Raw genomic sequence first — 22,109 nt, forward strand, 5'->3', positions numbered from 1 at the left:
GCAGCAAGTTTAACAGCATTTCACACTGGGTAAATGCCTCTCCCAAGACATGATGCTGCTGAGATGCAGTGGCATTGTCTGGAGTGCCCGCCAGGAGCCAAGGCTCCGCATGCAAAGCTCATTCACTGCATTATGATGGAAGGACAGTGAGAACCATGACAAACCCAAATCAGCAGCAGAAGGGAAGCGTATGTGTTTGTTTCCCACAGGAGTGCTCCTTCTCCTTCAATATGTAAAGTTACAGCATTGCTAAGAGCCTATTAATTAGCCAACAGTTCCTAAAGATAGCAGTAATATCCAAGTGTACTTTTTTTTCTCTTAAGCAATGAACTTTGTATAGCATTTTAATTTAATACATATTACTGCAGGACAATGAAGTTTAATATTTCTGATGGTGGGAAGGAAGGCAAAGAAGTGACTTCTGGGGCTGACATTTCAATAAGAGACTCAAGACTTCCTTGTGTTTGTTTATAACTCTTAATGGTTGAATTCTTTCTTGGAGGAAAGATACTGGGACAGTTGTTAGGTCAGCACTATCTGAGAATTACAGGCAGAAGAGCTCTCTGCTAAAACTCTCAAAACAGGACTACTGCTGCAGCACCTTTGCTAAACAGCCCCAAACCATTTCCTCACATGTGATTCAAGGGTGGAATATTTTAATACAGAATTTGGCAGAAAAGCTTCCATAGATGTTTCCCATAGTAGACTGCCCTTCATTCTTCTAAGTGTACTTAAAATCAAATTATCTTAAAAGAAATTCTCTCAACAATATCATTTACTGTACAGATAAATAACAAACAACTCAGTAGGCTACAACTCATGACAGTACAGAATTTCTTCAGAAGAGGACAAAATAGCATAGTAGTTGCCAGAGTTAAGTTTTAAAACTATAAGTGGATGTAATTTTAAATAGTGTTAGTACCTACCACCATACTCCCCCCAAACATCCACATCATTCATATTTAATAGTGTTACACACAAATTACTTCATACAAAAAAAGCGCCAATGCATATATATCTACTTGAAACAGATGAGGAGAATCCTTATGTAGCATTTAGGTGCTCACTTCTCAGTAGAAAAAGCCCTCTTCATCAATGGCGGGGGTGCTTTTCCAACATCAAACATCATTTCCAGTGGAGGATTATTAAGACAGCACCAGTCAGGTATACGGCCTGTCTGGCTATAATATTCTTTGGACACAGACCGGCTCCCAAGTATGTCCTGAAGTGCTCCAAAAATGGCTCCTACATTATTGGGAGGAAATAAAAAAAGCTGCATCAATTTGACGTACAGAATTTCTTTTTCTACTTCTTCCCATCAAGAATCTCCACTATTCTTTTTCAGCTCTGTCCCAAAAATTAAAGGAATGAAAGGATCTAGCCGCTTTCCTTTTCAGTAGCGCAGATAGTCCCAAATTGGTTCCATTTATGTCCCTTGAAAGCAACTGGAAGCAAAGAATCTAGTCTCTGCTGACAGAAAAACTGGCCTAGCTGACCTGCTTCTTGTGACAAAGTTTCCCAGAAGTTTTGATTTTAAGCCCTTTAAGCAAACCACCTTGTGTTCAAAGGAGCTTCCTCTCCCCAAAAAGGGTGTCACGCAATACCCGTTAGAAGTTTATGCGAGCTGTGAGAAGATTCAGACCACAGCAGCTGAATAACACTGCCAGTGAAGAAAAATATCAGAGAACTTAGTGCATAGAAATCATACTTGTTTGCTAACACTAGGAGTCAAAATGTTTTAAAACCAAAATTTGATAAACGTTTAAATTTCAAAGCATATGGAAATAAAATCTACCTTTACAGTTAAAATTAGTTCCTCATTCATACCAGATGGGCTCAGCTTATTAACCAAAAATTTAGAAAAGCATGAATTCTTATCAACCTCAGAACCTTAAAAGAATTGCTCGCAGTGGAAAGCCCTTCTTTTTCCCACAACAGCAGCCAAAATCCATAGCAGAGCTGCTGTATTTGTTATCGGCACTTGGGAACAGCACAGGGAGTTTGCAGTCTCCGGCCTCTCCATAGCTCACAGCTCCTCAGTCAGTAATTAAACTTGTTTTTTTTTCAATAGGTAGATCTTCCCACACGCAGCAGGACCTCGCGCTGCTTAATCACTTTACTGGTGCCACCATATGGCGGTAGCCCTGTACTGCACTTGAGTCAACAACTCCTTCCCCACCGCTGATGCAAATTGCACACCACCTGTTAAAAGCTCCCATAACCTGCAGAGCCGTTCTGCCCTCCTAATGTCCCCGAGGGAGCTTTACTCTGCAAGACTTCTTGCAGGAGGGCATAACAATCCCACAGAGCTCCAATGCAGCTTGATTTCAATAGTTCACCTAAGTTTTACTGCTATTTATTCATTACAAATCCTACTTGAAAGATTTGGGTTTTCACTTCGTACCTTTGCTTAACAGCTGTTTTCATTCTTACCTCCCAGCCAGGCCACACAGTTGGGTTTGGCAGGTGGAGTATGAATTCTGAAGGTTTTAGTAGCAAGCGCTTCTTTGTATTTCGGTTTCTCTACCAGGTATCTGATTTCAGCCATGAGTCTGTGAAGGAATCCTGGCAACATAGCGGTGCCACCAATAACTACCAAGTTCTCTGACAACTGCTTCCTGGTGTCTATGGGACACTAATGCAAACAGGAATAATAATTAAAAAAAAAAAAAACCCACAACAAAAAACTTTAACTGAAGTTGCGTGAACTGTCTGAAACATTCTGTCATGAACAGTTGCATGTCTGTTAGAAATTCAGTCAGTCTTTCCATGCACTTCATTGCTGTTTTCTTGTACTTAGCTGAAACATAACCAACATAATTTTTTCCCCAGACTTCCCAAGAAAACCAGGCTTAAGGGACTGCCCGGCGGAGGCTTACATGAGCGTGCTGTGAGTCTCCCCATAAAGCCCTTAAGCTGAGACAGGCCAAGACGACAGAGGTATCAGTGACAGTAATTCCCGTGAGTTCTGGGAGAAGATGTGCCAGACAGAGGTGAAGCCTCGACCAGTGCTCTCAGAGAGGGAAAAGTTACATACAAGATTGACTCTTTTTAGCTCCATGCAGCAGAAAGGTGATGCAAAGTCTTAGTGGCAGAAAAGGTTTCTTGCCTCAGGCATCAGACAAGTAGAAGACACAAATACATGAGAAAACCAAGCTTTGCCAGTTTTGCCCCTCACAAACAGATCTGTGCTAAGCCTTTGAAAAAAAATCCAGACTTCTGTGGTCCTCTCGTCGAGTGGAAGTAACTGGATGCTATTTAACACTTGTAAATTTAACGTTTGTCTTTCCTCTGGCCAAAGTGATGCAAGGGAAATGCCGAGAGGTACAGCGGTGAAGGGTCCAGGCACAGACCTTGTTAAACAATATGTTTTCCTAAGGAATTCTAATTGAAATGTTTGTCATGTTATCCAAGCCTATGGCTCTCCAATAAATTATGTCTCAGCAAACTAATTTAAATGGCATCAATAACTACAGGCAGTCCACTTTAATTAACATTCATACACCACCATATAATGAAAATTTCCATTTATAGTGGTTTCTAATGCATTTTTTTCCTAAATATAATAAGAAATGAAGCATGTGTACATGCCAAGAAAATTTTCCATAATATATCTAATGTACCACCTGTAACAGAGATGTCCAAATTAATTTTATTTATCTTAGATAAACCAGCAGTCTGCAGGATGCATAAAGTCTAACTCTGGGCAAAACACCTTGAAAAAGGAAGAAACAGAATACCTGCCATTTCAGTTTAAGCAGTGTAATTTCTTTAACACCAAGTATTAGCTACTCCTTTGTCATTGCATATGTAGAGCCTCACCCCCAAATAAACGCAAGCTAGTTTACTACTTTTGCTGAGAGGTGAGCACTATGATTCTTAGAAAACTCTCCTAGACACACTGCAAAAGAGTAAGATGACTATCACAGAGTGGATGACAGTGACTTGCTACCCCACAGACATTCACCATGTGGCAGAACCCTAGCAGTCACGCTGTGCTAAGCTTTTAAAACCAATCGCAACCTGTAGTCAGAGGGTGTTACTCTAGTAAGAGTAATTTATACACTCTAGAAAGAGTAATTTATAACAGTGGGTCCTCTAAGGCTGACGACATTCAATAAATTGTTTATATTATACAGATACCTGAATGAGTGAATCCAAGATCAAAGTGGCAACAGATGTCTCTTCGTTATCCTGTTCAAACAGTATTTCAACAACAGAGTCTCTGTTGAAAAGACAGGAAAAGAGCGTTAATGAGAAACAATACTACACTATGAGCTAACACTCACGAACAGCAGGGCTGGAAATAACTACGGGCATTCTGCTGACAACACATCATCACTACTTCTGTCACACAGTCCATGCACCAGGCAGTGCCAATGGGGAGAAGACAATGCCCTGTTCACTTCACTAAACCTGTCCCACCATCCTGCTTTAATACCCCATTTCTGTTTTCCCCCATCCCTCCAATCTGTTCGCTCACACTGTGAACTGTGAGCTCTCTGGGGAAGCTGACACCTCTTATGGGTTTGCACTGTGCCCAGCACAAAGCCTTAATTTGAGACATTAAAAGGATATGCAAGTGTTTCATTACAATTCAATTTTACAAAAATGTATGTGCTTTTAGAGTTGAAAATACATCCTCCTAAAGATAAATACTCTGCTCTTGTATTTCTCACCTGATGGGGCCAACTACATGGAGAATCTTTTCTCCATCTAAAGGATAGTCCACGTCTGGAGGCGGTGAAGGACGCTAGAAATAAAAAACATACGTGCATTATTTTAGAGGCCAGAAAGGCTACATCCACTTCAAAAGACTAGGATAAGCTTCATTCTCCACCCACCTCAGCACTGCCATCAATGTTGAACTTGGCTGCTTGGATTTTCAGTCCACGTTGGAGATCACTCACAAAACAAGTGCGGACTTCATAAAAGAAAAGCAAGGGGCAGAAAAGAGACTCTGTTTGATCCTTTCATCACCAATACAGACAATAATTTTGATTAATTTAAACACACACTTTAGGGCCTTGCTGGTCCAAGACATTATCAAATAAATGCAAAAATATAGTCTCTACACTTCAACAGATTTCAGATGCTATCTAGACCATGAGTTTAAATGAAGCCGACACTGAAACTATGCTAGGATAGGCAAGATTTCTCTCAGACAAGCTATACAAGATTTAAAGACAGACGGACATTACTAATCGTGTCTTCGGTTGCACAAGGTCCCAGGGGTTATATTCTGCTGTCAAACACACCACTGTGGGTCTTGCACCATGGCTTCAAATAAGACGCTGCTCATTTTTCAAACAAGCTGTAACCATGCAATATTTTTCCTAGTGCAACTCTTCAGCACTCTAAGAAGTCCAGCGGTTTGGTTTTTTTCCTCCGGGCAACACTGACAGAGCACAATTTCATTTGCATCTCAGTTGTCAGTATATTATATACTTATTTATATCTGGCACAAATGAGTATCTTATTCATAAGTGGCTGTCACAAAGAAACAACCCTTCAATCATAATTTCAACCCTAGCATCTTATATCCAGTTCCAAAAGACTGCATAAAAACCAGAACTGATCAGGAAATTGTGTTCAAGTCCAGGAATTAGAAAAGCAACTTCCATTTGACATAGCACCAGCTGCATTTAAGTTGTTTTGCTGATGGGCTTCTTCCTAATTTGGCCCAAGATATATACTAGTTTCCGTTTTCTACAACTATATATATTTTTGTATCTGTTGCATATGAAACATTACATAGGAATTCATTCAAGTCCTGCCTTAAAGATAGACTCTTTTTTTTTCTTCTAGTGTAAATGTAGTCCTTGACTCATCTTGCCTACCTGATTAATACACCAAAATGTCTTTTATACATAGTTTTGTTTTTTTTTTTTTTTTGTAAAATTGACTTTAGGGCAATCTGAGCCATCCTAGTTAATTTATAAACAAAATTAACCTAAAATATTCTCATGTCATGATATTCAGACTGCTTAAATGCTGCATTTGCAATCAAAATATATCTATGATAGCAGATCTAATGTTTAAAACCTGTTAAGTCCCATATAGAGTACACACCATACACATTCATATGCAGCAAACAAAACGTAGTTAAAAAACACAACATGAAGTTAACCAGACCTGCTGATCATTGTATTGTATATATACAATAGTGTAATACCCTTTCTGTGCTAGTCTATCAAATGTATCTATGTGCTACGTCTTGAAGACACAAAGGCTAAACGTGAGAGAGGAATTCAACATGGTTTTGTTTTGGCTTTCAAAGAGCAGGAACACTGGAAGTTCTTCCAGTAGGTAAGAGATATGATAAACAGAAACAATAAAATAAATTCATAAAGTATTGCAAATTTGTTATTAACATACCCTACTGCACAATTTAATAAACTAGAGTTGCATGAAGTGTAAAATTTTACCTTTTATATCCTCTACTATGTCTTCTGGAACTGAGCCTGAAATAAAAAAAATAGAACAAAAGCTTTTTAAGTAGAAAGAGAATTTAAGAAAGAAACTACGTTTGAATTACATTTAGTACATAAAAGTTTCACTTTTACAGCAGCTTTTGGAGATTTCTGAGGAAGAAAGAATATTAAGAACATAAAAAACAAGTTTGTCTTCTCTCAAAACAAACTGAAAAATTACTACAGAAATTTTATATTGGCCTTCATTCAAACCTACTGTTATGAGTGGCTTACCATAAAAATAATATACTTGTTTAATGCTGAGAAAGAAACCGTGGAAGTAGATCACGTAAGATGTAGTAAACACTAAATTCATTTTATTCACTGTTAGTATTAATCCACTTTCCCCAGTGCAAGTTCACAGGACATATGCTACATCAAACAGTCCTTACCCATCACAGATGGAAGGCTTTGTCCTTTGGCTAATCCTGTATCAACTGTGCACTGCTCCAATAACTGGTATTCCAGCTCCCTAAAATATCACACATGAAGTTAGTTAAACATAGCTATTAACTCGGGCTGATTCTCTATATTATGCTTAAGGGACAGTATTTATTCTCTTCAGTTATATTCTTCTAAATATCAAGTGAAGCAGGTCTGATTTCCACAGCTTTTACTATATCAAACAACGCCAAACAGTGGTAACTTTAAAACTCAGATGCTTTCACAGCAACAGTTATGAGTTAAGTCATGTTCAATAGGAATCTTTGGTCATTAGTCAAAGATGAATGTTCACAAATAAATCATCAGTAACTTGGAATGAGTAACTGTGAACTTACTTGTGGATGGCCTTTCCTCCCAAAGGAAGAGAACCCCAGCAGCTCAGGATTGGAATTCCCTCATATATCTACACGAAGATCAGGAAATTCTCCTTTTTTTGTTATGCATTTTCAGTCTGCTGGAACTAAATGCTTTTCCCTCCCAACATTCTCTTGCGTTAACTATTGGAATCACTTTTTAATTGCTTTTCTCCAAAACTAATTTCTAGTATATAAAGGCTGAAGTTATGAACCACCCTTCCCAAGTTTCGAGGGAACACAGATTTAACATGTCAGCTGTGAAGAGATTCCCCAAGTCATGATACCTTATAGTCAAAAGCCAGACTGGCTGATCTGTTCCTATTACTTTTTAGCATTCTTGAAGTCTTTAAAAATATCATCTTGTCACAACAGCCTTATTGCTGAAACTTTTGTTTGCGTATTATTAAAGGATACAGGCAGCACCAAGCTTTCTGCATATCCACAGTCTAGCACCATGGCAGAATTGATCCCAAGTGTCAGCAGAGACATTAGATGGCTTGGAGCAAACAAAACAGAAGGTACCTACATGGAAACCAAGAGGACAATTGACAGAAGAGGGAAAAAACAAACAAAAAGCACTGATGCTTTCCCTAAATGTCATATTAAAAGCAAAACCCAAACAATTTTATTTTGTGGTATCCATTTTTAAGTTATTTTTTAGGATAGTGTAGTAATGAATAAAAATTCAACAGGACTCTAAATTCTACATTCATCATATTTGTTGTACATACCAGTGACTTCTCTAATAATGAATCTTGTAATGGGCTTGTAAGAAAAGCAGGTGTTAACTACAGAACCCATCTTAAGTCATAGATCAGGTTCCTTATTGTCGTTGCTACTGTAATTAAAGAAACTAAAGCACAGCTACTTGAAATGTTGTATAAAGACTTGAAGGTGTGAACAAAGGTGCCAGATAACCCATAAAAGCGTGCCTTATGACAACACACTGTTGCATACAACCTCGCAGCAGAGGCTATTTAAAAGACTCTCCCCAAAGCAATGTGGAAACTCAAGTCAAAGTTACACGCGAATTAATTCCTTCTCCCAGCATTTTGTAAAGCAAGCTTCCTAGACAGTGACAGCTCCTTTAATGGAACACCTTGAAGTGTGAATTAAATGAGCAATTTCAATAAATCCTGCATTTAAGGGCAACACCACTGATACTTAGCCCAGAGATGCAAGTTTTAATAGTGGCCTTGTATTAATATGCCACGCTTATTCTTTGCACCAAATGGAAACACTAGCCAGAGAGAATTAACCTCAGATCCGTACCAGCTGGCTTCTTAACAATTTACAAAATCTCTCCATCAAAATACAACTTTCCAAGTCACAAGTCATTTTCACAGAATCACAGAATCACAGAATTATCAGAGTTGGAAGGGACCTCTAGAGATCATCTAGTCCAACTCTCCTGCCAAAGCAGGATTGCCCAGAGCACATTACTCAGGACTGCATCCAGGCGGGTCTTGAAAATCTCCAGGGAAGGGGACTCCACCCCCTCCCTGGGCAGCCTGTGCCAGTGCTCTGTCACCCTCACCGTAAAGAAGTGTTTCCGTGTATTTGAACGGAACTTCCTGTGTTCTAACTTGTGCCCATTGCCCCTCGTCCTGTCACTTGGAACCAATGAAAAGAGCCTGGCTCTATCCTCCTTCAACCCACCCTTTAGATACTTGTACGCCATAATAAGATCTCCCCTCAGCCTTCTCTTCTCCAGGCTAAAGAGTCCCAGCTCTCTCAGCCTTTCCTCATAAGGGAGATGCTCCAAGCCCTTAATCATCTTAGTTGCCCTTCGCTGGACTCGCTCCAGCAGTTCCCTGTCCCTCTTGAACTGGGGAGCCCAAAACTGGACACAGTATTCCAGTTGTGGCCTCACCAGTGCCGAGTAGAGGGGGAGAATGACCTCCCTCGACCTACTGGCCACCCTCTTCCCTATGCAGCCCAGGATTCCATTGGCCTTTTTGGCGACAAGGGCACATTGCTGGGCCATGGATAATTTACTGTCTACCACAACCCCCAGATCCTTCTCCTCCAAGCTACTTCCCAGCAGGTCAGCCCCTAACCTGTACTGGTGCCTAGCATTCTTCCTCCCCAGGTGCAGGACCTTGCACTTGGTTTTGTTGAACCTCATTAGGTTCTTCTCTGCCCAGCTCTCCAGCCTGTCCAGGTCACGCTGTATGGCAGCACAGCCCTCTGGGGTGTCAGCCACCCCACCCAGTTTGGTATCATCAGCAAACTTGCTGAGGATACACTCTGTCCCCTCATCCAGGTCATTAATGAATATATTAAACAAAATAGGACCAAGTATTGACCCCTGGGGGACACCACCGGTTACAGGCCTCCAACTAGACTCTGTGCCGCTGATCACAACCCTCTGAGTTCTGTCCCGCAGCCAACTCTCAATCCACCTCACTGTCACCTCATCTAGCCCATACTTCCTCAGCTTCCTAATGAGGATGTCATGGGAGACAGTGTCAAAAGCCTTGCTAAAGTCAAGGTAGATGACATCCACGACTTTCCCCTCATCCAGCCAACCAGTTATAACATCATAGAAAGCTATCAGATTGGTCAAGCACGATTTACCCTTGGTAAATCCATGTTGACCACTTCCAATAACTTCCTGTTCCTCAACGTGTTTGGAGATGACATCCAGAATGAGTCGCTCCAATACCTTCCCAGGGACAGAGGTTAGACTAACCGGTCTGTAGTTCCCTGGGTCCTCCTTCTTGCCTTTTTTGAAGATTGGAGTGATGTCGGCCTTCCTCCAGTCCTCAGGCACCTCTCCTGTTCTCCATGACCGTTCAAAGACGATGGAGAGTGGTCTAGCAATAACATCCGCCAGCTCTCTCAGCACTCGCGGATGCATGCCATCAGGGCCCATGGACTTGTGAATGTCCAGCTTGGCCAAGTGGTCTCTGACCCAGTCCTCCTCAACTGAGGGAAAATCTTCCACTCTCCAGACCTCCCCCTTTGCCTTCAGAGTGTGGGATTCATGAGGGACAGCTTTAGCAGTGAAGACCGAAGAAAAGAAGGCATTCAGTAACTCTGCCTTCTCTGCGTCCTCCACCACTAGGGCACCTGTCTCATTCACCAGTGGGCCTACATTTTCCCTAGTCTTCCTTTTTCTATTGATATATTCAAAGAACCTTTTCTTATTGTCTTTAACTGCAGTGGCCAAGCTGAATTCTGATTGAGCTTTGGCCCTTCTCATTTTCCCCCTACATAGCTTTGTTATATCTTGATAATCCTCATAAGTTGCCAACCCCCTTTTCCAGAGAATGTAAACTTTCCTTTTTTTTCTGAGGTCCAGCCAAAGTTCTCTATTTAGCCAGGCTGGTCGTCTTCCCCGTCTGCTCGTTTTTCGAGACAAGGGGATGGCCTTCTCCTGAGCTTTTAAGAGCACCTGCTTGAAGTATGCCCAGCCTTCCTGGGCACCTTTGCTCTTCAAAACTGCCTCCCAAGGGACACTCTCGACCATGCTCCTAAACAGGCTAAAGTCTGCCCTTCGGAAATCCAAGGTGGCAGTTCTGCTGGCTCCCCGCCTTACGTGATCAAGAATTGAAAATTCTATCATTTCGTGATCACTCTGCCCAAGGCGACCTCCAACCTTTACATCCTCCACAAGATCTTCTCTGTTAACAAACAGTAGGTCCAGTAGGGCACTTCCCCTAGTTGGTTCCTTCACCAGCTGTGTTAGGAAGTTGTCTTCCACACACTCCAGGAACCTCCATGACTGTTCCCTCTCTGCTGCATTGTATTTCCAGCAGACGTCTGGGAAGTTGAAGTCCCCCACAAGAACAAGGGCAGATGATTGTGAGACCTCTGCCAGCTGCTTGTAGAATACTTCATCGGCTAACTAACTTTCGACAACTTAGTCGAAATTAGTCGACTTAGTTGAATTAGTTTCGACAACTAATTTTACATAGGAATGCTTTATCTGAGACATACTTTTTCTTCTGTAAGGGGATTAGGAAAAAAAACCGAAGTCACTCAAATATCTTGGCAATTTCAACTCATCAGAAAATTTTATCAACAGTAGGAAAGAACGTGGAAGTTTAAGATCAGTTGGTAAACTGTGTTGTGGAAGCACAATTAAGAAGTACTGCAGACAAACTAGTCTCACTGCATTTTATAGAAGAACCTTAATCTTTGTTCCATCTGAATTAAAGTATGGATTCACCTTCCAAAACATTTTCCATTAGAACTAAGCAACAATTAGGTTTAGACTTTTCTTCAAAAAGACTTATTAAGCTGAGAAGATAGTAAGTTTCAGGTAAGCTTGTCTCTAAATGAGTACAGCCAGAGGTTAGATCACGTGCTAAGCAAAGATATTGACTCTGGTAAAAGTCATGAGATTTGCTGACAGAGCACTAACAAGTGTCTAAATATAAATTCTGGCTTCAGGCAGTGTTCAATGGGGATTATTGGATCTGTCTGAAACAGTGCGATGTGAGCTGTATTTTCATAGAAGCCAGAAAAACCCTTCAGATCCTTGTTAATAGCTCTTGTTTTGTGGCCTCGTGAAGAGTCAGAATGGAACAAAAATGGCATTTAGTCCGAGCTCCAAGCTCTACTTCCCCAGACAACCATCAGCTTGCTCTCATCTTCTTTTTGCCTTTCTCATTCTTCTGGCATTATCTTCATTTCTTTGTCCACATCCGGTAGTGATTGTAAGTAAAATTTCTACCAGCAAGTGCTATGCTGAGCACCTACAGTAGTTATGTAAAACACGTACCTCAAAATGCTTGAAAAGGACTCTTGTGAGTGTGTCCCTGAAGTGGGAAGGGCACAAGACAGATTCTATGATTACAACACGGCGATCTCTGGGATTCACCAGCAGATGTCTAAGAAAGGCAAGACGTGTAAAACAACGTTATGAGACCTACCTTATTTTCCTATTCCATTCTCCTCAAAAATCCTAAAAAGATTGCACTTAGATAGCATTTTCTACAGCAGATCCCAAAGTCTTTTTCCCAAATTTTAAAGAAACCAACACGTTCCTAAGAGAAAGTTAGGAAAATGAGTTACGGAAAACAAATTATAGAGCTATCTGCCAGCAGGCTGTAGTTCTGAGTATCTGTTACACATTCCTAAATCAATAGAAAGAAATGCAAAAATAGGCATGCATAATAGCCATTAATGGCTTGTCCAGTGTCATACAGCATATCCACAAAAAAAGAGGAAGAATGATGATAAAAATGTCCTGATTTCAGTGGAAGAGGATGGAATTGTCCTGATTGCAATTACAAAGCAATGATCAAGGACAGTGGAAAAAATAAACCCACACCAGAAGATCTGAAGCACAGAAATTAAGTACTTGTTTCCCTGTGTCAAGTAATGATTTTTACTGTGTAAAAATAAGTATTGGAAGTAAAGAGAAAAGTCTAAGTCCAACATTCACTAATGGCACTAAAAATAAAATAAAAAGATGTATTACTGAGGCAAAAATATTCTACAGGTTAAGATTCCTCCTTTCAAACCACCATCATGTGGAGGGAGTTCTGCACTGACAGAAGATGAGCTTCAGCCCTACCAAAATCAATACAACTCCTTATTGTAATGACTTTCCCCTATCAAGACCCTTATTAGTTCTGCAGTTAAAAGCCAACTTATCAAATATTTTTTATTTCTAGAGTGCAACCGATGCTGCAGGACACTAACTCTTCGTAATATAACCTGAATCTCAGGACCACTGAATTTCTCCTGCAAGAACACAGCCAGCCACCTACAAAATCTTGTTTCTGTTTTCTTACTCAACTAGACAGCAGCCTCCAGTCACACTCCTCACACCTCCCAATGTACTTGGAAAAGAGCTGCGGAAGGCTTGAATAACTAATGTCCAAATATCTCTTACCTGAAATACAGCATATGGATAAATTCCTTCAGATACGAATATAGCTCTTCTGTATTAATATTATACTGAACAACTTTGACCGGCTGTAAGGTAAAAATATCCACAGTCAGCTTAAATACTAGGCAGTGATTATATATACAGAAATACATATACGATATATATATGATAGTATATCTGAACATATAATCAGACATATATAAAGAAATACTCACTCTTGCCTGATTTGCTCTATGTCCTTAATAATGCATCTCAAACTCACCCAATAACTAAATTCTAGAGTTTATGAATGCTAATTTTTTGTACTGGTAACTTATCTCAACATTAGTTCTCCAAAGCTGCCATCCTCTACTAGAAAGAAAAAAAAAAAAACCAAAAACAAGCATAGCCAGGCATAGAAATTTCTCAATAAATGTCCCAAACATAAGCTGCATGGGTGACAAGTACCAATTAACATCAGCATTGGTATCACACTTACTTGTATCTAGTTACAGTCTTTTAATAGCAGCAGTTATAAGGTAGTGAAAAATAGCTCACGAAGTATCTGCAAATCCTTTCTATACCATAACATACCAAACACTAAAGGTAAAACAGTTCAGGTACAACAGTTTACCTTTGAGACATCGGGTTTCTTTATTTCACTAGGAATAATGCATCTTGGTCCTGTTTCTCCTGCAAAACCACACCTAAAAGACAATGTTGAAAACTTTATCATTTGGAGTCACTATTTAACATACTGGGCCTAGGAATCATCAAAGCGTAATTAATTAGGGATATTTCTGTGACTGCAAAGAGGTATTTTGCATACAGCTTTTCTGTCCAGCCACTTTTGATGAGAAAGATTTTATATCTTTTTATTGACTCCCTCTCAGCTGCATTAAACAATTTTTTTTCACTTTTGTAAGCCCTGTTATGCTTGACTCCGACATGCCTCCTGCTTTCCACCGAGAAGAGTTTTCTGTTTAGTCATACACCTGCAACTTTCCTTACTATCTATTACATTTCCAAATACCTTCCTGTGTCCTCCATATGGTCCCAGTTTTCACTGAAGCTCTCACTAAACACAGGCAAGATTAAGTTATTGTGTCATCTTTAAATCCTCATTTTCTGTGACGTTTATTTAGAAGAAACAAGAGTTAATGACCACAATCATGGAGGTCCTGTGGCCTATTTCACTACTGACCAGCACCATTCCATCGACACTGTTTTCCTATTTCCAGCTTGTTTAATACTTTGAAATGCATTCCCTTCACAAGTGTCCTGGGTGATTTAAGGCATTACTACCTCAAGATGACTGGTTACTACTCCAGGGCTCCTGACAAAACATGAGAGTTCTGCATCCAACTTCGATGCAACATAATAAAAATTGTAGCAAACCCCAAACAAACTTTTTGGAAAACCATTGGGTTTTCATAAAGTGATTGCTCTTTAAAAGGCACAAGAACAATAGACTGAAGAAGGCAACTTAAAAACAAAAGAAATTCAAGATTTGATTTTAAGAAACTTGCTGATTGATGTTTCTTTCACCACTGCCACCCTCATTAAGTACAAGCATCAGAAGAAAACTATGGTAGAAAACACTAGTAGAAAACTACAAAGCTACTGGACTTTGAGCACTTTTAATGCAAAACGTGAATTAATACTTCATTTTGGTATTTGACAACTGTCAACGTGCTTCTTCAGACCATTTTAGCAAAAAATCTTAAAACAGACACTGTTCAGAATTTATTTTTTTTCTTTGGTCTCCCAAAGATTTGTGCAGTCCCAGTGTATATATGAAATTGTCCTTGCCTGTCATCCTGACAACTTTTGAACTTTTAGTTAATTTCAGCCTTATTTGGAAATGGACAGATGTCTCTTGTGTAATTAAGTTGCCATGTCTTCTACAAGAATTACGGCAGACCATAGGGTCTGTTTCTAACAGACTCTAAAAACACACTATTCAGGGAAAATGCTTTTGCATGAGAGCATTTTATTAGACAAACAATGCCCATAGGATAAAACCTCACAAGTGCCCCAAACTTTGGAAAAGCTTGAGATCAGCAACACAACATGAATCCACAAGAAGCTACTCATGGAATCACTTGTTTCCATCTGTGAAGGCTTTGTCAAATCCTCTCCATAACTACACCGTAGCAATTTCCAGGTAACAAAGCCTGCCTGCTGGTCTGCAATTACACAATCAGTTGAAAAAAAAAAAAAAAAGTACAACGTAATACAAACCCAAGTTTCATGGAAATATAAATACAAAACGAACAACTCCCGCCTCTTTAGCCAAGCGGAGACATCCTCAGGGCTTCACACAGGTAAATGCATCCACATGGGACACAACCACAGATGTGGGCTTAGCCTAAAAAGAGCAGAATACATCCGAAGACGTACTTTTCCTGCGATTACTTTTTTGTTGTTGTTGTGCAAGCTGCCTCCCCTAACGGGCCACTGAAGCTCAGGGAGCATTTCCAGAGTATTTTAACCCCGACGCGGGGCCGGAGCGCTTGAACAGCCCCTTTTCTGCGGGGGCTGCACATACTTGGGACGTGAACACGGGGGGCGTTGGGGGCTTCCAACACAAGGGGGTGTTTTGACACGGGGCGGGCTTAAGGCACTGCTACATTTTTGGCCCACGACATAAATTACTAAATACCCCGAGTTACGCCATTCTTTTACCCAAAGCACGAGATTAAAAAAATAAGGCTGTTATCGTCGGCTTCGTACAGTGCAGATCACCACAGAAAAGGAGTGAGGGGGGAACACGCCCCCACCCCACCCCGACAACTATTTATCCCGACGGCAGGCCAGCACCGCAGCCACGACACTGACTCCACGGAGAAGCCTGTCGCGACAGAAAGGGGGCAGGCGGGGCGGGGAGCGCAGCGCCACTCACTTGGTGAAGGCCTCGCCCAGGTCTATCACCACAGCGGTCTTCTCCCCGCCGCTGCCCAGGCCTTCGTAGAGCGGCATCGCGGCCTCCCTTCGCCTCAGTGCCGGCGCAGCGGCGGGGCCTTCCTTCCTTCCTTCCACCCGGCGCGGCGGGGCCTTCCTCCTCGCTGGCGCGGCGGGCTGCCCGCGGCGCCTGTCCGAAACTCCGCCGCTTCCGCCGCGCTTTGCCGCCCTCCCCACGCCTCGCTGCCCGCTCTGCACCGGTTCGAAGGAGTCGGGAGAGCCTCGGAGGTGGCGGCGTGCGCGGGGCGGCGCGGCTTTCCCTCAGCTGCACCCCGGCGGCAGGCAGGGCCTCTATGAGGGAGAAGGGCGGGGTGAGACCCCTGAGGCGAAGGCGGGGCGGGGGGTGGCGGGGCTGGGTGTGAGGGTGGCCCGGCGCCTGCGAGTAGACCAGGCGCTGGGGCTTCCCCTGCCCGAGCGAAATGGCAGCGGAGACTCGGCGCCGAGAGCTGGTCAAGGGTAGAGCCACACTGAAGGGGCCGTGCTGTAGGGATGGCGTTCATTGGTACCGCACGGCTGGTTTCCGAGGGGCTCAGGCATCGCTTGTCCGACCCTGCGCCAAACCCTCTCTTTAAGTCCTCCATGTTGTGGTTTGGGCTGGACTGGGCATGGAAACGAACGACAGGGGCTGTCTGACCTCTGGAGAGCATCTCTCTTCAGAGAGAGGAGGGAGAGAGAGAAAGAAACTTAAAAGTTTAAAAGATGAGTAAACCACTTTAATGACAATATTAATAAAATAATAAAAAATAATGAGATATACACAAAACCAGTATCAAGTTCCCAGGATCACGCTCACATCACTGTCTGGCACTGGGAATATCCCAGACTGGATTCAGCAATGGATGGGAACTGGGCTCAGGAATGCTTGGATCAGGATCAAAGAGACAAGAGTCCTCAGACGCCGGCCATTGAAGAAAAAGAGGGCTGACCCTTTGATCCCTCAGCTTTATATTATACTGAGCATGAGGCGGATGGGATGGAATACCTCGTTGGTCAGTTTTGGGTCACCTGTCCCATCCGCTCCTCCCCACAGGTGTGACCCCTCTACGCTTTTCTGCTTCCGACCCTCCAACGGGGCAAATAACAAAGCTGGCTGCCCTTGGGTGTTAGAGCAATGAGTCTAACCCCGAGCCTCTCCGCATACCACCCCTGGGCATCAGCTATAAACATCAGGTCTTATCACTCTGAGAGCGACCAGTGCCTGCACGATACGCTCTTAATTTCAGGAGTTAGAAGAGGCTTGACTGAAAAGTAAAGTTACTGAACAGAAAATTGGTTCTGTTTTACCTCAAACCAGGACAAACCATCAAAGCCCTCGTGAAAGCGTAAAGCCTCCACGGGCCCTGCGGTGTATGGTCTGGCTGGTGCGACGCATAATGTGAGAGCCATTTACTATGAGGCTTAACATGTAGGTACCTTTAATGTACAGTAATCTTGCTCTCAAGCAGAAATACAATGTCTCAGGGCGGGGAGGGCAAAAAAGCCCCATCTCACTGCTCCAAGAAAGGGGAGGTTAGGAGTGAAGATAGGAGTTTACAAATACAGCAAGGATAGGAATAATAATTAAACTCCACCATGGTAACCTGTGCTTTCTGGGTTACCATGTGGTAACTGGTAAGACGGGGTCGCCTGTGTCTGATGTGGTGGAAAAACAGCTATGGTGGAAATCAACTGGTTGGATGCGAGTGCTAAAATTTAATTTGAATTCGTTCCATTTTAGCCATTTCGTGAAAGCGTATTGTGCCAATACAGCTGGATTTTGCCTTCATCTGTCTTGTTTTTTGAAGGGGGAAATTTATTGCTTTTTGGACTTTCAAAATCACAGAGCCACACCACAAGACACATTTTGCAAAGTTTGTGAGAATGCTTAGATGGTATTGACATTTCTGGTCTGTAACAGCCGTATCGTGAAAGTACCTTAGCATGAGTTTTTGGGTGTGTGGGAATGGGTTCTATAAGTACCTCAGGGTGTGGATAGAGAGACAGTTATCCAAAAACACACTGAAGAGAGGAAAAGTACATGCCAAAAGGCAGCACATGAGTGTCTCCCAAGAATTAATAAGCCCCACAGGCCAGCAGTTCTGATGCATCTGCCAGTAATAAACCCAGGACACCAAGAGTTTGCTGCTCCCAGCATCAGCAATGGGTTGTATAACTCCAACTGCATCCCCAAAGGTGGTGACTGTGCTATAGCTGACAGAGAAGAGAGGGTTACTTATAACCTGATGAAACAAAGCACCCTTTGATGGACTTTGTGAACACCCACCTAGAAGCCATTGGTGTATCAATACAAGCCTCTGTTTCTGGGTAAATAGCTGGGTTGTCCTTCCAACTGTTGCTCCAGCTGGAAGAAAACTGAGAGAGCATGTGTGTATGAGCAAAGTGTGTGATCAGTTATCTACAATTAATAATAACAGCTGAACTCTATTAATAGTAAGAACTTAATCAGTAAAAGGTGTTCTAATTAATATTGTTTGTGATATGTGTCTCCCTGTGACCTGATCCCTTAGCTGGGAAAATGGAGTTTATAACAGATGTTGGCTGGTGTAATGAAAATTTGGGATCACTTGAGAAAAAGATTGCTAAGGTAACGCTGATCCCACTCCCAACAACAACCTCCTTTCTCCTACCAATCTTCCCCTTCACCTTTCCCCACAATAACCACACCTGTGAAATCAGCTACTCTTCAGGCATTTTTTATGCATGCCCAAGAGTGTAACTGTGGCCCTGATCACATCCCCAAAAGGTCTGTCACAGGGTATTTATATCAGCTGAGTGCGCAGGACCCATTTTTTCTTCAGGGAAGCAAGATAAATATTGAAAAAGCTATTAATTGGGGAGTTGGGTCTAGACATTCGCTCATTGCCAGACAGGCAAGCCAAAGAGCCTGAAGTGCTTACGTGCAGGAGGACAAGAGCACTAATGAACAAGAGGATTTCCAAACTCCCTGAGCTGTGACTGCTGTAGCAGTTTGTAGATGCTGTGCTTTTCACGTGCTCTGCAACACTGCTGTTCATCCCACATCCACATTTTCTATTTAAGATCTGTGAAGGTAGAGGTGTGTGGGAGAGTCGGACGATGAGTGGGAGTGATGTGAGACACCAAAAGCTGTCGCTGCCACCATCTGCTCTGTTGCCTGAGCAAACCTGTGTACTAGCCCATCGTTGGGACTAGCGGCTCTACCTAGCCGCTTTCTTGCCTGCTTCTGTCACAGCCTTGTCGCCTTCCCCCTTTCTGGTCTCCCTAAAGTCACCTGGATCACAAAGTGGGGTCAAGAGCTGAGAAGAGAAGGTCCGTGTGTGTGCAGAGCTGGAGGAGCAGGGGTGCAGACTGGAGGAGCTGAAGCAGATGGGGCATCCTGGAAGGGCTCTGTATCTCTGGAAGACATGTGAGGAATCTGGGCAGTGCAGAGGGAATGAAAGAAAGGTGTGAAAAAGGGGAACTCCACAGAGACAAACTCGGGGAGACTCCTCACAAAGCCCTTATATCCTTCATAAAGCCCTTATATCTTGCCTTCAGATACTATCCTACAACTCAATATGAGCCCATGCACTCTTCATGCAACCCATCGCCAGTTTCCCATCCTGTCAGCTACCGCTCCCTGGAGAGGAAAACTGAGGAGCAAGAACGAGGCTGTTGGGGTGATGTGAGATGCAGAAACAGTGATGGGACCAGCACGCAAACAGTGGGTTCTGGAGGAGGAGGAATCATTGCCAAGGCAGCAGCGGAGGATGCCGACACATGAAAAAATAAACAAACAAAAGCCTGTAGCAATTAAATGCTCCGACACAGAGTTCAAATTGCCTTGTGATTTCGTGTGGTTTTATGTTTTTAATGTTTTTTTAAATTACGTTTTGAAGGTTAGTATTTTATGCCCCTCCAGAATATGGAAATGCAGCTGAACTTTAAAGCATATGAAAACAACGACGCCGAAAATATGTTTAAATGTCATTCACACAACAGAGCCTTAACTCTGCCATGTTTGAGCAATACCCCAGTGCTGAGTTAGAGTTACACCTGACTGAGCTGGGAATTATATTCAAGATGCTGTTCTCTGTTTGGGCTTTCTGTTGGGGAAATGATCCCGGATTTCCCCAAGTTACTACCTGGAGTGCCATCTGCCATCGTTGGTTCTTTCAAGGAGAGCAGGAGGAAAGCCGCGTGGTTAATGTGCCTGGTGAGAATATGCTCTCGCTGACATGTGAATTTTTGTTCTTTTAAATTCTGTAAAATGCTCCTGAATATCTTTCTGATAGGGCTCTTAAAAGGGCATAATATAATGTCGTTGCTCTTGAAATACTTGAAGTCTAAAAATTGGAGTAGAAGTTTAGATAATATATGATTAATTTGAAGTCTAAGCATGATGTTTTCACCACCTGTTTCACCCCCAATTCTAACCTGTTTATGATATCTTACCTTGCTGTTTACAACGCTATGCTTATGTTTTAAATTCAATGTTTTATGTAAAAATAATGACTTAGATATGTTTCACAAAAATCACGGGCCCTACTTGAAATACACAGCCCATCACTTCCTCCTAAACGTATTATCACTGGGTTAGGAAAGATCAGAGTTTACTGCTAATCACATCACTGTCTTTATAGTCCATTGGAAATCTTTTCTTAAATTACATTGATCAATCACAGTTAACATGAGTTCTGAAATGCAAGCTGCAGCTTAAAAGTGGCTTAATTTAATGGATGGTCTTTGCAGAGCCTAGCAGTTATTGATAACAGAAGACAGAGACTTAGAAATGTGCCAGGGTTTCATAACAAAATCCATCCACGCCGTGCTGGTTTAATCAAGGAAGCTGCTTGCATAATGTGGAAAGCGCTCGCGCTCTCCCAAATCTGTAACTGTTGAAGAAACAGATGGTGATGCTAACCCGTAAGAATCAGACTATAAATACATTCAAGATAACAATATAAATGAAGATAATTATTCACAGTCTAAGGAGATGGTAGGACAATTAAGCTAGTTAGTAAGCAGAAGGTTGAGGGGAGTAAAAAGCAGGATCTCCCTAGCAAAATAAAAAATTATTCCCTGAATGCAGCCAGTTCCTGCAACTCTTGGAAGCGGTAGTATCCTCTGACAAGCAAGGAAGAGGTCACGTAAGTATGTAAAAGTACAAGACATTAACAGTACCCCATTGAAATCAGTGAAAACTCTCTGATTTATATCAATTCTGTAGGACAGTTCCTTTTGGCTAATGCAGTCCTTTTTTTCTTTTTTTTTTTTTTTTTTCAAGATCCGCTTGGTATTCAAGCCACTGGCAGCAAAAAATCTTTTCGAATCTCATGCAGACGCGTTATTGTCACAGAGCAGCACCGTGCACTCGTCTGCAAGGAGCAGTGGTAAAAGCGATGTGGGTGCCTCGAGGTGGCAGCTACAGAACTATCCCGGAGGGTTAAAAGGGAACGTTTTTCATAAAGAAAATGACTTTTCTGTATGAGTCCTGAAATACGGCAGCTCTCAGTTGAATTAATCCCCGCAGTGCCCTTGCAAACACTGAAAACATAAAAGAATGTGTCCTGCAGCATAAACACTGCAGGCCTGGCTGGGTACGGCACGGAGGCGTCATGCCCAGCTAATATTCTGTTCCCTTTAACGCCGAAATGCCTGTCTGGACCCCTGCAGAGACTCGGATTTCAGCTGAACCCTATGCATATTTCAACAACAAAGTATTTAGTTTTTTTCTTCATCATAAAATAAACAGTCTTTTGTGTCCCTGCACTGGGTGGCTTTGCCCATGTACTTGCTTTTAAGGCTCCTTAATCCCAATATACAGGCTAACTGAGGCACGTACCCCTTTGTTTCTCACAGAATCAAGTGGTTGCATACTTAGGGCCAGCTTTAGACATGATAAAAGAGCAATTGCTCAGAGATCTGTCATAGCTTCTGCACCTCGCAGAGTGTCTCTCAGCTTTTCCCAGCGCACACATTCAAGGGGCTCCACTTATCAACTCTCCAGAAGGAGAAAGAGGAAGAAAACCCATAGCCTTTTTAGTGCTGGGGGTTCTGTTAACAGCTGGATCTGGTTCCTGGTGT

General features: G+C 42.2%; 1 protein-coding gene across 1 annotated transcript; it reads right to left on the minus strand.

Annotated features, from left to right (window-relative positions):
• Positions 1–400: 400 nt before the first annotated feature.
• On the minus strand, positions 401–16,122 carry ACTR10 (actin related protein 10). Its single transcript, XM_082485843.1, has 13 exons — positions 16,006–16,122; positions 13,735–13,807; positions 13,125–13,207; positions 12,006–12,114; positions 7,688–7,795; positions 7,253–7,320; positions 6,866–6,945; positions 6,429–6,464; positions 4,845–4,924; positions 4,680–4,753; positions 4,144–4,225; positions 2,434–2,635; positions 401–1,245 (listed from the first exon to the last, which is right to left on the minus strand). The coding sequence occupies exons 1-13, from the start codon at positions 16,080–16,082 to the stop codon at positions 1,064–1,066; spliced, it is 1,254 nt and encodes a 417-aa protein (XP_082341969.1). The 5' UTR covers positions 16,083–16,122; the 3' UTR covers positions 401–1,063.
• Between the last annotated feature and the right edge of the window lie 5,987 nt (positions 16,123–22,109).

Source organism: Vanellus vanellus (genome assembly GCF_965231255.1).
Source record: "Vanellus vanellus genome assembly, chromosome: 6".
In the NCBI taxonomy this organism is placed as follows: domain Eukaryota; kingdom Metazoa; phylum Chordata; class Aves; order Charadriiformes; family Charadriidae; genus Vanellus; species Vanellus vanellus.